Raw genomic sequence first — 16,039 nt, 5'->3', positions numbered from 1 at the left:
TCTTAGGTGCTTTTGATAACTTTACCTTTGACTTGAGCAAGTTAACCATGTAAAGTATATGTGTTTTAAGGATGAAGATCATGAAAAAAATATCTACCATTTATTTCAATCACAGTGACAGGAATGGACTTGGTAGAGATAAGTAAAAAGACACTGTTTTGTATTAGAACCTGGAATTAATACTCTGATCTCATTGTGCTAGAAGCATTACTTTTGAAGCTGAGAACTGAACTATGTCACCAGATAAACAAGTAGGCTATTCTTATTCATTTTCAAATGTTCACCTTGTTCATCTTGCTTTATCAGATAAAATATTAATATTTCTATATACAGGAAATATACAATCTCTCCATTGCTTGGAACATTTAAAATTGATGTTAGTAGTTAAAGTGCTCTATTTTTAAATATGATATTTCTTCTTTTAATTAAATCTTGCATTTAACATTTACAGACCCTACTAATTTCCAGTATTAGTTGGGAGAGTGAAGAACAAAGTCCCTGTGAATAAAGTACTTTTAAAATTATGTATGTTTCAATATGAGCTAGCTACAAAGAATTTACAGTATTCAAACCTTGGAATTCATGTAGAAAGTTGCTGGGTATATCAAGAGAATTCATATGGTAAATGACATCCCTAGCAGAACATGCATTTAAAAGCAACAAAATAATAAGCAAAAACAATGCTGTATCTGGGACTAATTCCCCACCAACGCTGATCAAGAAGCACTACTGTTGTAGCTGACTGTTCCCTGCTATGCAGGGGTTTGCCCATTAACATTCCATTGAAAACAGTGGAATGCAAGGTTGGTAGCCACATTTAACGACACAGCAGGTGTATTCTGCCAAAACATTCCTGGAGTGTTCAGAAGCAACAAAGCTATTAATCCCAGTGCCCTAGGCCTTCACTAGAAATAAAATATAAATTTTTAATAGTGAGGGTAATTAATAATTGGAACAATTTACCAAAGATTGTAGTGGATTCTCCATCATTGGAAATCATAAAATCAAGATTGGATGTTTTTCTAAAAAATACACTTTAGTTCAAAACAGGGATTATTTTGTGGCCTCGTTATGTGTGTGTGCTGGGGTCAGACTCCATAATCTCAGTGGTCCTTTCTGGCTTCAGAATCTATACATTAACTTTAGTTACATTAGGGAGGGCATATTACTCTAGCACTGCAACACTCCCTGCCTTTTTTATTTTTATTATTTTTTTTTATTATTTTTAATCTTCGTTGTATGGGGAACTTTCTGCTCATGAAAGAGGCTGGCCTGAAAAGTCCACTGAACATGTACAATGCTTGCAGAGCAGTGCTTCAAGCCTGACCTGGACGGGACTGCTTCTAAGGCTACATCTACATTGGTATCCAGGGGTGTAATTTGCAGCTCATGTAGATGTACCAGCACTAGCTGTAATATAGCTAAAATAGCAGTGAGGACATGGTGGCATGGGCTTCAGTGCAGGCTGTACAAGCCCACCTGGCCCCACTGGGTACCTACTTGCATTGGTATGTCCTCACTGCTCATTTTAGCAAGCTAGTTAGATTGCACCTAGCACAGGTGCAACTGCATGAACTGCAGTGTAGGTTCAGTCCAGTCTCTATGCCTAATCAATCCTTGCTGAGCCTTAACAGCACCAATAGATTGACAATTTTTATTAAAGCTAATGTTAAAGTTATAACACACATAGGTTGGGAGAAGAGTGTCTGTACATCTGGGTATAGTGCTTAGATTATCCACAAATACAAAATTAGGGTTTTTTTTAAAAGTCATATGATACATAGAGTACATGATCAGCAATAACCCAGATTTAGGTGAATATCATCTCAACTGTATTGTTAAAATCTAGAGTCCGAATACTCGGGTACATCACTCATGAAAAGTTGTGCAGAGATTTGGTTGTGGAAAGCAAAAATAGGTCAATGAGTGGAGATTGTCCCCCAGTAATTGAGAATCAGGTTAGTTGTCCATTTAGAAAATACAGTCCATGAGGAAAGTATTTGTTACTTTCCTGACTGCGCTTCTCATTGGCACTCCAGCTCATCCCTCCTACTATAGAAATCTGTCATACAAAATGAAGTACATCAACAAATCAAAACACTTCTCAGCTCACCTTGCTACCACCTATGTAAATATCCCAAAAGAAACAAAAAACAGAGCCTACTTCAGTGTTAGCTATTCAAACCATTCCATTTAATAATACTGCTTAGTGCTTATATTGTGCTTTTCAGCTACAAAGCACTTCACAGAAATGAACTATTTAATCCTGGGAGGGGAGGACTATTACATTTTACAGCTGGAGAAACTGAGGCAGAGACTGGCCAGAGAACTATCAAAAGCCACAGAAGAAGCCATTAACAAAGGGAAGATAACTCAGGAGTTCCTGGCTCCTTGCCTGAATAAATTGAATAAAGTAATATAAAGAATAAAAGAATGCTGTATATGTCAGGATATTAAACATTAACACCAGATGCATATTTTCAAAATATAATATGCCCCCAAGTGTTTTTCTTTTAAAATTATTTCCTGGAAATAGCTAGGCAGATAACTGTTGATAAAAAAAAATTAAGAAACAAGAGAAAGTGTGGCTATGTTTGTGTGGGGCGAGTTGTAGGGAATGGTGACTACTAACATATGGTCAGGTTATGATAACCTTACTCCATAAGTAGTCCCATTGACCTAAGTGAAATTATTTTGCAATTCAACCTGGGTACCAGCATCTAGTCCATGGAAAGTAAGATGGAAGCTTGCAATAGGAGATTAGTGGATGATAAAAGGAGGCTGGAGGACTGTCAATAAAAAGTTTAATTCAGAATTAAATGTGTTTGATACATGTTGCTGGAAGGCAGTGCAGAGTATTTGTTCATACTTTGGAGTAATTCAGAAAACTCCTCAATTACTGTATTATGACCACTCATTTTCTCCCTGCTCTCCTCTTGGGCCCAAGTTTCCAGTCAGCTTCACAATTCATATACACTCAGCTTACTGCATGTGCAAAACTCATCTTTGCACTCATAAATCACATAGGCCCAATCCTGCAAACACTTATACACATGAGCAGTCTCATTGAGTTACATAGGACCATTCATGTGGAATCTCTCTCATTGGAGGTTTTTAAGAGCAGGCTAGACCTGTCAGGGATGGTCTAGATTGGGGTAGTCAATTATTTTTTGTCAAGGTCCAAATTTCTTGGTCAGGATATAGTCAAGGTCCAGACTCCAGAGAAAATAAAATAAAATAATAATAATAATACGTACATAAAAAGATTTCGGGGTATGCTCAAAAGCATCTGGCGATCCAGATTTGGCCCATGGTCCACCTACTGACTACCCCTTGTCTAGATAATACTTAGTCCTGCCTTGAGTGTAGGAGACTGGACTAGATGACCACTCAAGGTCCCTTCCACTTCTACACATCTATGATTCTATGCATGAAAAGATACACCTATACATGTTTGCAGGACTGGGTCCATAATTTGGCAGGCAGTTACAAGCAAATGCAGGTTTTGCATGCACAACTTGATACATGAACGCTTTTGCGGACACACAGCAAGAGCTCTTAGCTGAAAATGTGGTTCTTGAACAAAAATATTTAATAGTCGTAAAACAATTGTGAATGGCTCTTGCTGTGGCCATATCTTGATAATCTTTGTTCATTGATTTAAAAGAAAACAACCAAAAGTGACACACTTTTTCCTTCGGTCATGATGAAATGTGTTAAATGATGGAGCCCAAAGGTAGTCAAGTGACCTCAGCTTCCAAAAATCCAGTCCCTTACTACAAAGAGAAAAAATAAGAGCGCAATTATTAGTCAAGATACACAGCAGAATCCCAAAAATCCAGATTACATTTTTACCGTCTATAGGAACTGGTCAGATGATCTCAACCTACTTCCACGAACAGCTGCACGTTTTTTTTTTAGTGTATGCGTGTGGCGGGGGTGGAGGGCGTTTGTATCCCCATTTTTAATTTTGTTTGTCTAAACTTGTTCCCTTTCCCCTCCCTTCCAAAACAAAAAGTTATATAGTAGAGAGTGTTTGACTACAGTTGGGTTCCATATTAAAAATATTCAAGAGACCAAATAACCAAGCTCAGCCAGTTTACTGCCTAAAGCAAGAGATTGTATAATATGCAAGAGACATTTCAGGAAGCAATTTTTATCTCACAGCATATTCACCTTACCCAGTAAGTGCACTTCAAAAGATATTTCCCCAAAACTACCTTTATGTCATGGCTTTATACAAGTTAAAGCACTTTATATGTTACCTAAGATCCAACCCACCAGTTCATACCAGTTTCTTAACTTGTTGTTCTGTACCTTTCCTTATCTCTGGTATACCACATTCCAGGTACCAATAGGTGGGAAGGCACTTCCTAAGCTTGTACCAAGACAAATATTCATGTATCTTGCTTGTGGCAGGTTTTATATTCACTACTGCCAAAAGCTACGTTTTACTCTGCAGACAATTGTGGATCTCTCTGTCTTGACATAAATAAGCAAAAGTGTTAACATAATCACCCACTTGCTGGATATAACACAATGTTATTATGGTGTGCCCTATCCCTAATATACATGTATTGGCTAAGAGGAAGCTTTCTGGATACAGAAGTTTGAAAGCCTATTTCCCTGCTAAAATCAGAGTCCTGTACCAACCCAGACCCTGATTCTGCAAATACTTATATATGTGCTTAACTCTGAGTACATGAGTAGACCCTATGAAGTTCAGTGGGACTACTCATGCGAGAATAGTAAGCAAGTGAATAAGTGATAGAAGACTGAGCCACATTCTGAAAAGATTAACAGATTCAGAGCCTGTGTGTCTCTGAATTGTTCACTGAATATACAATATTTTGATCCGAAAACTACTTTTCAATGTGAGTGCTTAACGTTAAGTACTTGAAGTGGCTGCATTCCATGTTGTATGCAGGCACAGTGGTACTGAATTCAGTGCTTTCTTACTTCAGTGATGGGAACCCCAGGAAGACAGATCTCACCAGGCATTTAAGGGATCGATCCTGCTCCCGTTCAAGTCAATGGAAAAACTCCCATTGTCTTTAATGGTACACAACTGAACCCTTAGTAAGTTTATAGCCTTTTCAGAAACATACTAACTGTACCAAGAAGCGGAACTACAAACAGATTACTTACCTGAACATCGAAGCATTTTCCATTCCTGTTGAAGTTGGTTTCTTAATCGTTTTATTTCAAGTACATTTTCTTGGGAAGCAGGTGCATAGGCTCCAAAGTCAGGTGCAGGAACACCTGATAAGGTTTTGGCCACACTTTGCACTAGTTTTATTTCTGTGTCCTATTTAAAAATATATATAGTGGTGAAGCAAATTTTTATTTGTTTCAGCAAGAGAATGCAATATTTTATAACCTATTGTAATGAAGTTGGCAGTATCAGTAGTAATAATGAAGTAACTTTCAGTTTTCCAAGTCTGAAAGTACTCCAGTGGAGGAGCTGAAGCAGATGACGAAGGAATTCATACTGTGAACTCCTATAAAGCTAATTTATCGCAAATACAAATGACCTCTCAGTTACTCTTTTATGAGACAAAAGAAATAGCACAGAATTAAAGATGGAACAATGGAGAAAAATAGGTCTTATTTACGTCATAGATCACTGAATTTTCCGTCACTAATAAACAGTGATTTATTTTGCTTTGACCAGTAATGACATTATAAAAATTTTTTAGAATCTTTTAACAGTTTAAATCAATGTTCTAAAGTCACTGAAAGCATTTTCTGTGGTCATTGTGACTAATGGTGAAGAGCATGTCACTTATTTTCATTCTTCAATAATGTTACTGAATTTCATTGAAAAGGGATAACGTGGATTTTAGTTCTTCTAAGAAGCCAAGCACGCTATATAAAATCTCCACATTTTTATTATAGGTACTACCCGCTAAGTGTTAATATAAATCTATTTCAGTCATTCATTAGAGGCTCACATGTCCATCCAAGCTCCTCCTTCATCTCTCAGCCTACCCTTCAGACTCCCAATAATTCTTCCCAGCTGAATGCTCCTAGTTAGTGTGCACAAATATTTCAGAATACTGTATATCAATTGTGGCAAATTGCCGGCGCTACTATGATGGGTCTTGCGCTTTTTCTTGGGGAGGGGGGGCACGCGGTTCAGGGCACCGTTTCTTGCCCCTGAACTGGGGTATTAACTGCCCCACTAGTGTCCTGGAGGGGGGGAGTGGAGAGGGAGGGACCCGGGCCCATCCTCTACTCCGGGTCCCAGCTCAGGGGCCCTAGGGATAGCGGTAAACCACTTGAACTAGTGGTTCCTTCCCCTGGACTACTTTCCTCTCCTGCCCTTCAGCTTGTGGGGCTTCCTGCCCTCCCTCTGCACAAACCAGGTGTCCCTTTACCTAGGGTCTTGGTCTTCTTAGCCCACAGCAGCATTTCTCCAAACTCTCCTCTGCTTCCCTCCAAACTGCTCTCTGCGCCAACCCCAATCCACTCTGCTTCAAATCCTCCTCCTGTCCGATTGAAGCAGGGTTTTTTTTTAAATCAGGTGACTGGCTTCAGGTGCTTTAATTAATCTATAGCAAACTTTCTTCCCTCTACAGGGAATAAGGCTCCCTTCTTACACTCTCTTGCTCCCCTCTGGCCATGCTGTATCACACAATATACAGATTTAGTTCACAAAATTTAAATATCATAGCACAGTAAATTCAAAGAAAATTCTAGAGAAATGTAGAATAAAGTATGGTAAGATTACTTAATTGACATCTTGAGAAATAACATGTCCCTAACTGGGGCAGTTTCCAGGAAAGAGATTCCATTTTATGTATTTCATTACATTAAAACAATAAATAAATGTTACATTTACCCCACATAGTACTTGTCAGTAAGTCTGTAAATGGATTCATGGTAACTTACATTTTCCACTTTTTTGCTTCTTTCCTGCTACATAATTCTGCTATTACTTTGTATTTATAATAGCACCTTCTATGTAATTATCTTAAAAAGCGTTAAAGTGCATAACACCTTTGTGGTAAGTAAAGCAGTATTATTCCAGTTTTACACATCTGGAGTAGAGAAAGTAAGAGCCACATTTGTAAAGGTATTTGGATGCTTACAGACCAGGCGCCTAGCGAGATTTTCAACAATAGCTTAGTGCCTAACCCCCAATGATTTCAATGCACAGGTGATTTTGAAAATTCCAGTTGGCACTTATCTGCATCTTTAGGCATCTAACCACCTTTACAAATATGACCGTTTGTGGCCTAGTCCAAGTCACTCACTTATACACCCCTACCATTATATAGGCTTCTTTTACATAGCAATATTTTTTAAAAAACTATGTTTTGTTTTTGTTATTTTAAAGTGAACTAGCCAAATAAAATTGAATATCACCCAGCACGGTGTATTCTGGTGACGCTCTGATAAATGAGGATGCTGACAGCCTACTGCTACTTCTACTCAAGACAATGGTGCTTAAATAGAATAGTTTCTTTGTCAGCTAAAAGGATTTTAGGATAATCAAGATTAGCACCACTTCTTACCTGAATTACCACAAGAATTCGAGACTCAGCTAATCCTTGCAGTAAACAAGTAAGTAGAGAAATCCCATTTATACCAAGGCTCCTGTTTGGTCCAATGACTATTATCATTAAGTCAGGTTGATAGCTATACGCTACAGGAAGAATGAATCCAAGTACAGCACAAAAGAAATTGTTTCTTTCAGCATCCTTTAACAAGAAACAGAAAACAATTTAACATTTATGTGAAACTCCAAAATCCCTGTATGTACCAAAAAACAGAGATTAAAAAATAAACAAAACAAAGAAATAAAGGAGAACAACTATAAAAAACTTCTAGAATAGATCACTGTTGAAAACAGGATACTTCTCTGATCTCATGTAGTGTTCCTATTTTCATATGAATCATTACTTGTATTAATTACGCATCATGCATTATTCATCTCCCCTTTCATTACAACTCCACCCCTCCAGGACTAGTGTCAGAGGCCATTTTAACCTTCTTCAAGCTGTCACAACTTTGGTGCCTAAGATGCACTATACACAAATGAAGGGGGAGATTTTTAAAGGCCTAATGGCAGTTAGATGTCTAACTCCCATTTGTATCTTTGAAATTTCCCCCCCAATTTTATTAGTAAAAACTTGAATCAAATTGATAATCTTAGACACTATTGTCAGTTTTACGAACTAGTAAATATACTTGATTCTATTCTAACTTAGTTTAAAAAAAAAAAAAAAAGAAGTCCTTTATCTTATTTGGTTTCCAGAATTTTTTTAATGTACCTCTCTCCAGTTCAGAGAAATATGATATTTGGAGTTGGTCTTTTCAGTTTGCTGTTTCTGGCAAATGTTCATCAAAAGTATTTTTCTGTAGATAAAAAATACATTTCACTATTTCATCAACAACTTCTAATGAGATAATAAATAATACTAGTGAAATTAGTGAAAGTGGATATTAAAAATTATTCTTTGGATGATATTCGTGGCCCCTTATATAAATTTGATCTCAAATTTATCTCAACAGCAAACACTTCTGAATCATTGTAGTCCCTTGTTTAAATTGTGAAAAGTAAGATTAAAAAAGGTCAATACCAGTTAAAACTGAAATCTCAATAAAAGTAATTTTTTTGTATTAAAGTTTTTAGGAAAATAATGGTCAAGCCACTTTTAGTGGAAAGAGGAGCTGGAGAAGTAGGATATTGATATGTAAAGTTGGCCTTCAATAAAGAATTGTCTATTTGACTCTTCTTCCCCCCAGCCCCACATATGATTAGCAAGCACATTTTCATAGTATGCAATAAAGAAATAACTGCTTTCACAGTACCAAAATTGGGAGACTATGCCAAGCTGGGGAAGAAGCTTAAGGAAATGGAGGCTCAGGTGATCTTCAGTGGGATTCTGCCTATTACTAGAGGAGGAGAATGAAGGTGAGACAAGATTCTGATGATCAACAGATGGCTCAGGCAATGGTGCTATAAGGAGGGCTTTGGGATCTTTGACCACTGGGAGGCATTCATGGACAGAGGACCGTTCTTGTGGGATGGACTCCACCTGAGTAGGGAGGAAAACAGACTTCTAGGATGGAGGTCGGCACAACTCATTAAAAGAGCTTTAAAACGAGGAACTTAGGGGAAATGCTCATGTAATTTCCACACTTGATTTTAACATTGAGGGCGAGGAAAATCAAGTAAGAAAGGATTCAGGAATGGAGAAAGGAACAGCAGGGGGTACAACAATGTACATTAAGAGGAAGAATAGTGGTGATACTGGCAGTAGAATGACTGTACCCAATCGGGCAATGAATGTCGGGGAAGCCAAGCAGCAACAATTAGGACATTTGTTACCCGGGCTCCCTGCACTGGTGTACAAAATGGAGGAACTAGAACTATTGGTACAGGAAGTGAAACCAGATATTATAGGGATGACAGAAACATGGTGGAATCGTAGACATGGACTGGAGTACAGGTATTGAAGGGTATGTGCTGTTCAGAAAAGACAAATAAAGGCAAAGGTGGTAGAGTAGCAAAGTATATTAATGATAAGATAGACGTAAAGAAATTAGAAGTGATGGAATGGATAAGATAAGAGTGAGTCTGTGCCAAAATCACTTTGGGGAAGAAAGCTTCTAGAAGTTCCCCTGACATAGTGCTTGGGGTGTGCTACAGACCACCAGGATCTAATTTGGATATGGATATGAACATCTAATGTTTTTAATGAAATAAATAGTACTGGAATTTGTGTGATTATGGGAGACTTTAACTTCCCAAATATAGATTGGAGGACAAGTGCTACCAATAATAGTAGGGCCCAGATTTTCCTGGATGTGATAGCTGACTGATTTCTTCTCCAACTAGTCGCTGAAGCAACAAGAGGTGATGCCATTTTAGATTTGGTATTTGTAAGTAGTGAGGACCTCATAGAAGAACTGGTTGTAGAGAACAGCCTTGGTTTGAATGATCATGAGCTAGTTCAGTTTAAATGCAAGGATAAACAAAAATAGATCTGCAACAAGGGCCCTTGATTTCAAGAACTAACTTTAAACCATTAAGGGAATTAGTGAGAGAGATGGACTGAACTGAAGAACTCAAGGATCTGAAGATGAAGGAGGCTTGGAATTACTTTAAGTCATAGTTGCAGGAACTATCTGAAGCCTGCATCCCTAGCAAGGGGAAAACATTTGTAGGGAAGAGTGGCAGAGCAAGCTGGATAAGCAAGCATCACAAAACAGGTGATAAAGAGAAAGCGGAAAAGCCTACAAGGAATGGAAGAGGGGAGGGATCAGCAAGGAAAGCTAGCCTCTTGGAGGTAAGAAAGTGTAGGGATAAAGTGAGAACTCACAAAAGCCAAGCAGAGTTGGATCTTGCAAAGGAAATTAAAACCAACAGTAAAAGGTTCTATAGCCATATAAATAAGAAGAAAAGAAGGAAAGTAGAAGTGGGACTGCTAAACACTGGGGATGGGGGTGGAGAGTAAATATTATCTAGGCCTAGCCCAACACCTAAACAAATAGTTTGCCTCAGTTTTTAATAAGGGTAATGAGGAGCTTAGGGGTAGTGGCAGAGTGGCTAATGGCAATGAGGATGTGGAGGTAGAAATTACCGCATCTGAGGTGGAAGTCAAAACTCATACATCTTAATGGGACTAAATCAGGGAGCACGGATAATCTCCATCCAAGAATATCAAAGGAGCTGGCACATGAAACTGCAAGTCCAATAACAAGGAATTTTAATGAATCTGTAAACTCGGGGGTTGTACCCTATGACTAGAGAATTGCTAATATAGTTCCTATTTTTAAGAAAGGGGGGAAAGTGATCCCGGACACTACAGACCTGTTAGTTTGACCTTAATTGTATCAAGGTCTTTGGAACAAATTTTGAAAGAGAAAGTAATTAAGGACAGAGGTGAATGGTAACTGGGATAAAATACATTATAGTTTTACAAAAGGTGGATCGTGCCAGACCAACCATATTTCCTTCTTTGAAAAGATAACTGATTTTTTTAGACAAAGGAAATGCAGTAGATCTAATCTACCTGGATTTCAGTAAGACATCTGATACAGTTCCACATGGGAAATTAGTTAAATTGGAGAAGATGGGGATTCATATGAGCATTGAAAGGTGGATAAGGAACTGGTTTAAGGGTGGGGGACTACAACAGTTCATATTGACAAGTAAACTGTCAGGCTTGAGGGAGGTTACTAGTGGAGTTCCTCAGGGACTGGTTTTGGGACCAATCTTATTTAATCTTTTTATGACTGACCTTGGCACATAGAGTGAGTGTGAGCTAATAAAATTTGTGGAGGACACAAAGTTGGGAGGTATTGCCAATATGGAGGAGGACCAGAATATCCTAAAAGAAGATCTGGATGACCTTGTAAACTGGAGTAATAGAAACAGGATAAAATTTAATAGTGCAAAGTGCAAGATCATGTATTTAGGGACTAACAAGAATTTCTGCTATAAACTGGGGACTTACCAGTTGGAAGTGACAGAGGAGGAGAAAGACCTGGATGTATTGGTTGATCACAGGATGACTATGAACCATGAGTTTGATGTGGCTGTGAAAAAGGCTAATGGAGTCCTAGGATGCATCAGGTGAGGTATTTCCAGTAGAAACAGGGAAGTGTTAGTATCATTATACACCTCTACCCAGATATAACGCGACCCGATATAATGGGGGTTCGCATACAACGCGGTAAAGCTCCGACACGCTGCTCTGAGCAGCATGTTAAGGGGGCCGGGCTGGGCCGATGGGTTGGATAAGGGGCAGAGGGTCTTGGGGGTGGTCAGGGGCTCCTCCCCACCCCCCAGGGTCTGGGAGGAAAGGGCTGGGGGGGCACTTTTGGGGGCCCCACAGTCCCAGAGTGGCCCGGGAGATTAGCCGGGGGCAGCCCGCTCCGCTTCCCTCACCCCGTCCCCAGCGGTGGGAAGTGGAGCAGCCCGGCCCCAGCCTGCTCTACTCCACCAGCTCCCAGCCGCGGTGCTCCACTTCCTGCCGCAGGTGAGTACGGGGGGCATCCTTTCCCCAACGCTTCCCGCCACCGGTGAGTGAGGGGAGGTTCGGGAAAGGACGCCCTCTGTACTCACTGGTGGCGGGAAGGAGAGCGCTGTGGCTGGGAGGTGGCAGAGTGGAGCGGGCTGGAGCCGTATTGTTCCGCTTCCTGCTGCTGCTGGTGAGTGCCTGTCATGGGGCAGAGGGTGTGGAGAGGGGTCGGAGCAGTCAGGGGACAGGGAGCAGGGGGGTTGGGTAGGGGATGGTCAGGGAACAAGGAAAGGGGGGCCCAAAGCAAGTTCAATATAACGCAGTTTCACCTATAACGCGGTGAGATTTTTTTTTGTCTCCCGAGGACCATATTATATCAGGGAGAGGCGTATAAGGCACTGTTGAGACTTCATCTGGAATACTTTGTGCAATTCAGGTCTCCAGGGTTTAGGAAAGATGAATTCAAATTGAAACAGGTACAGAGAAGGGCTACTAGGATAATCCAAGGAATGGGAAACCTACCTTATAAGAGGAGGTTCAAAGAGCGTGGCTTGTTTAGCCTAACCAAAAGAAGGCTAAGGGGAGATTTGATTGCTCTCTCTAAATACATCAGAGGGATAAATACCAGGGAGGGGGAAGAATTATTTAAGTTAAGCCCCAATGTGGACATAAGAACAAATGCATATAAACTGACCATCAATAAGTTTAGGCTCAAAATTAGGCAAAGGTTTCTAACCATCAGAGGAGAGAAGTTGTGGAACAGTCTTCCAAGGGGAGCAGTGGGGTAAAAAAACCAAACAGACTTCAAGACTGAGCTTGATGAAGGGATGACATGATGGGACTGCCTATGATGGCATGTGGCTCACTGGTGACCACCAGTAGCAAAAATCTCCAATGGCCAGAGACAGGACACTAGATGGGGAGGGCTCTGAGTTACTACAGAGAATTTTTTTCCAGGGATCTGCCTGGTGGGTCTTGCCCATATGCTCAGCGACTAATTGATCGCCATAGTTGGGGTCAGGAAGGAATTTTCCCCTAGGTCAGATTGGCAGAGACCCTGGGGGTTTTTCACCTTCCTCTGCAGCATGGGGCACGGGTCACTTGCCGGTTTAAACTAGTGTAAATAGTGAATTCTCTGTAATCTTGAAGTCTTTAAACTCTGATTTGAGGACTTCAGTAACTCAGCCAGAGGTTAGGGATCTATTACAGGACTGGGTGAGCGAGGGGAACCATCAAGATCATGTAAAGTTTGAGTCTAATGTCACAATTGGCTTGCCCCACAAACCTCTACACAGCATTATTATTTATTAGGACCCCATTGTGCTAGGTGCTGTACACACACAATATGCCTACATCTGTACAAACAACAAGAAACTTGCCTTCCATGTTAGGTTCTAATACTGAGATAGTTTGATGCCGTTTAGCAAATTCAAGTCCTACATGGTATTTTGTATACATTTTGGAATACACTGTGTCTTTAAGGCACAGCTTTGTGATGAGCATGTGTAGCCATATTAGCCCAGATCCTCAAAAATACTTAGGTTCCTAGCTTCCACTGAAATCAACTGAATTTCAACCATTGATTTCAGTGGAAGTCTAAATACCTTTGAGAATCTGTGCCATTGCTCTGCTGGGATTGCCAAGAAAGCTTCCAGCCCCATGGTAACACCCACTGGAGGTGACTCAGATGGAGGAAATCTTGTGTCCCCTGTGACCCACATGGATCCTGGAGGAACAGTTGTGGACTGGAGCCAGCAACAGGGAGATCTTGTGTCTCTGCAGCCGTTCTGTGCCCCTGGTAGCTTTCCATTCCCCATGGCTGGCTAGGGAAACCCCCTCAAAGAGGGGTCCTAGCCATGGAGAGACCCCCATGGAAAAGATAATATAGCCATTTTGTAGATAAACTGCAGAGTTGGGTGGGAAATGATGTATGCACGCCCTCTCCTTGCTATCTGCCCAGTCCTGCTTCTTCCTCTCCTAATACAAATCTAGAGAACAACATAGAGTCCCACTGAGTCTAGGGTTCTAGATGAGCATGGGCAAGATGACCCCCCCCCGCTAACCCTTTTACAGCATGCATCATACAGTTCCTAATCCTGGTGCCAGTTCTACTGGTTGTTCAAGAGGGCATGACCATGGTCTGACCCTTTGTTGAGGCTGGTTTCACTGTTGTTCTAGCCTGGAGCTGGCATTACCTCAGACAAGGACTGGGAATGTATCTGGCCCCTCTGTAGGGGCACATGAATGTGAAGGCAAAAGATATTTTGTGCCTTCTCCCCACCATCACATTCACCTGTGCTGGGCTCTTAGTGACTTAAATAAAGCATCTGTAATTAACAGCAATACATTTGATCACATATTGCTCTTTTTAGATCCCTTTTTTAAATAGCCTGACATTTCAATCTCAATTTTCAATAATATCGAAAAGTATTATACTTTAAACCAACAACAAAACCTACCCGAGACAACCCTTATAAGGCAACCTTCTGTCTTTAGAGGCCATCCCAAAATATCCCTAAACATACTGAGTACAATTCTGCCCCAACTTTATTAGGTATCAACTCCATTAAACAACTAATGTTTGTCGGGTGCTTGGGTAGTCATTTAATGCAAGTTTCCTCAGACATATGTGCACCTAGAATCATTTAGAAATGATCCTCTGGGATTTAATCACCTGAAACAAATGGAAAGTCTTACCCATCATCTAAATCGAGTTCAAGATCCACGTCTCCAACAACTATGCAGAGCACTCTACAGAACACAAAGAATAATTATATGTGTGTGTGTGTGTGTGTGTGTTATACACACACACAACTTACATTTATAAGTTTCTAACTTTTAAAAACATGCAGTGCAATTAAGTAATCAGTACAAGAAAAAAAATCTGAAAATGTGGCCATTTAGCTAAGGGGTTTACATGTGTGGAAGAGAATTCAATCCAGAAAAAATAATAAACAACCGTGGGTCTTCTCTGAATTTGACCTATTAGCAATATAAAAAACAATGGGATAGCATACGGGTTCATGACAGTTCAGGACAAAAAACAAATAATACAACAGGCTGATAAAAATAATGGGGACTTAGGCAATCAAAAAACAGAGTTAGAAAAACTGTTATTTAACAATCACTCTTAAAACGTTGCGTTTTGCCTTTGATAACTAGATAGCTTTATGGTCACATTTACAGGGTTGCCTATATTTAGTATAGGCAATGCTGCACATATTGAGGTGATGTTGTTTCATTACAGAGGCAAATGAAATGTTTTTAATGCAGCCCATTGTAGTTTATGAACTTGCATCACATTTTCAAATTTTATAAGAGAGCACCATATCCAATAAGCATAGCTCACCTTTGTAATCCAAAATCAAAGCAGTGCTTTAGTGCAAAGGTTGTAGAAACAGAAGCCAGAGATGATTCTGCAATTCCATTGCACACCTAAAAATAAAAATTTGTATTAATAAATCATAATAAATCCTATATCATACCATTTTTTAATTTGTACCAGTTGAACCTGTTTTTGTCTATACATTATATATAAATGCAAACAAAGCTACAGCTGTGTGAAAGGAACATTAATGATGTAGCCTAACAAGATTGGTAAAAGTCCTCGTGGCCCACTACCTACAAAGAGGATGTGTTTGGCTGTTATGCTACATAGTTGCTCTGTCTGGCAACCTATTTAAAAGCGTTGTTCTATGCTGAAAAGTGACTCTGTAAAAATGGCACCATGGGGTTCCATGTTTATTGTCACTCAATGACTTACAGATAAATCTGCTCAGTTTACAAGTAGGCACTGCTCAAGAGGAACAAACACTGGTCTGGGAATCAGGCTGTGCCAAGTTCTAACTGTCACTGTCATTGTGATCTTGGCCAAATCCCTTCACCTTCCCATCCCCCTATCTGAACAATACCTACCCCCGCAAAGATTAAATTAGCTAATGTCTGTGTCATGTCTTCAGATGCTACATAAATATGGAGTAAAACAAGGATTTCACAATTCCCAGCATGGGAAGCTCAGCCTAGAATCTGAAAGTCAAAATGGGAACTTTTTGGATTTTGAA

General features: G+C 39.9%; 1 protein-coding gene across 5 annotated transcripts in view; it reads right to left on the bottom strand.

Annotated features, from left to right (window-relative positions):
- Positions 1-2,787: 2,787 nt before the first annotated feature.
- Positions 2,788-16,039, bottom strand: part of HDAC10 (histone deacetylase 10) — a 35,667-nt gene continuing 22,415 nt past the window's right edge. For 4 of the 5 annotated variants that reach the window (XM_073328275.2, XM_073328280.2, XM_073328276.2 and 1 more), the window contains 6 exons: positions 15,328-15,413; positions 14,676-14,729; positions 8,280-8,364; positions 7,521-7,706; positions 5,149-5,308; positions 2,788-3,776 (listed from right to left, as the gene is read on the bottom strand). In XM_073328275.2, the coding sequence (XP_073184376.2) occupies positions 3,751-3,776; positions 5,149-5,308; positions 7,521-7,706; positions 8,280-8,364; positions 14,676-14,729; positions 15,328-15,413 (597 nt within the window). In that variant the 3' untranslated portion in view covers positions 2,788-3,750. Of the gene's footprint in view, positions 3,777-5,148; positions 5,309-6,380; positions 6,492-7,520; positions 7,707-8,279; positions 8,365-14,675; positions 14,730-15,327; positions 15,414-16,039 lie in introns of those variants that run through there. The other variant, XM_073328277.2, reaches the window with a different exon arrangement.

Source organism: Lepidochelys kempii, chromosome 1 (assembly GCF_965140285.1).
Source record: "Lepidochelys kempii isolate rLepKem1 chromosome 1, rLepKem1.hap1, whole genome shotgun sequence".
NCBI lineage: Eukaryota > Metazoa > Chordata > Testudines > Cheloniidae > Lepidochelys > Lepidochelys kempii.
Note: the sequence above shows the minus strand (reverse complement) of the source record. Positions and strands in the feature narration are given on the sequence as shown.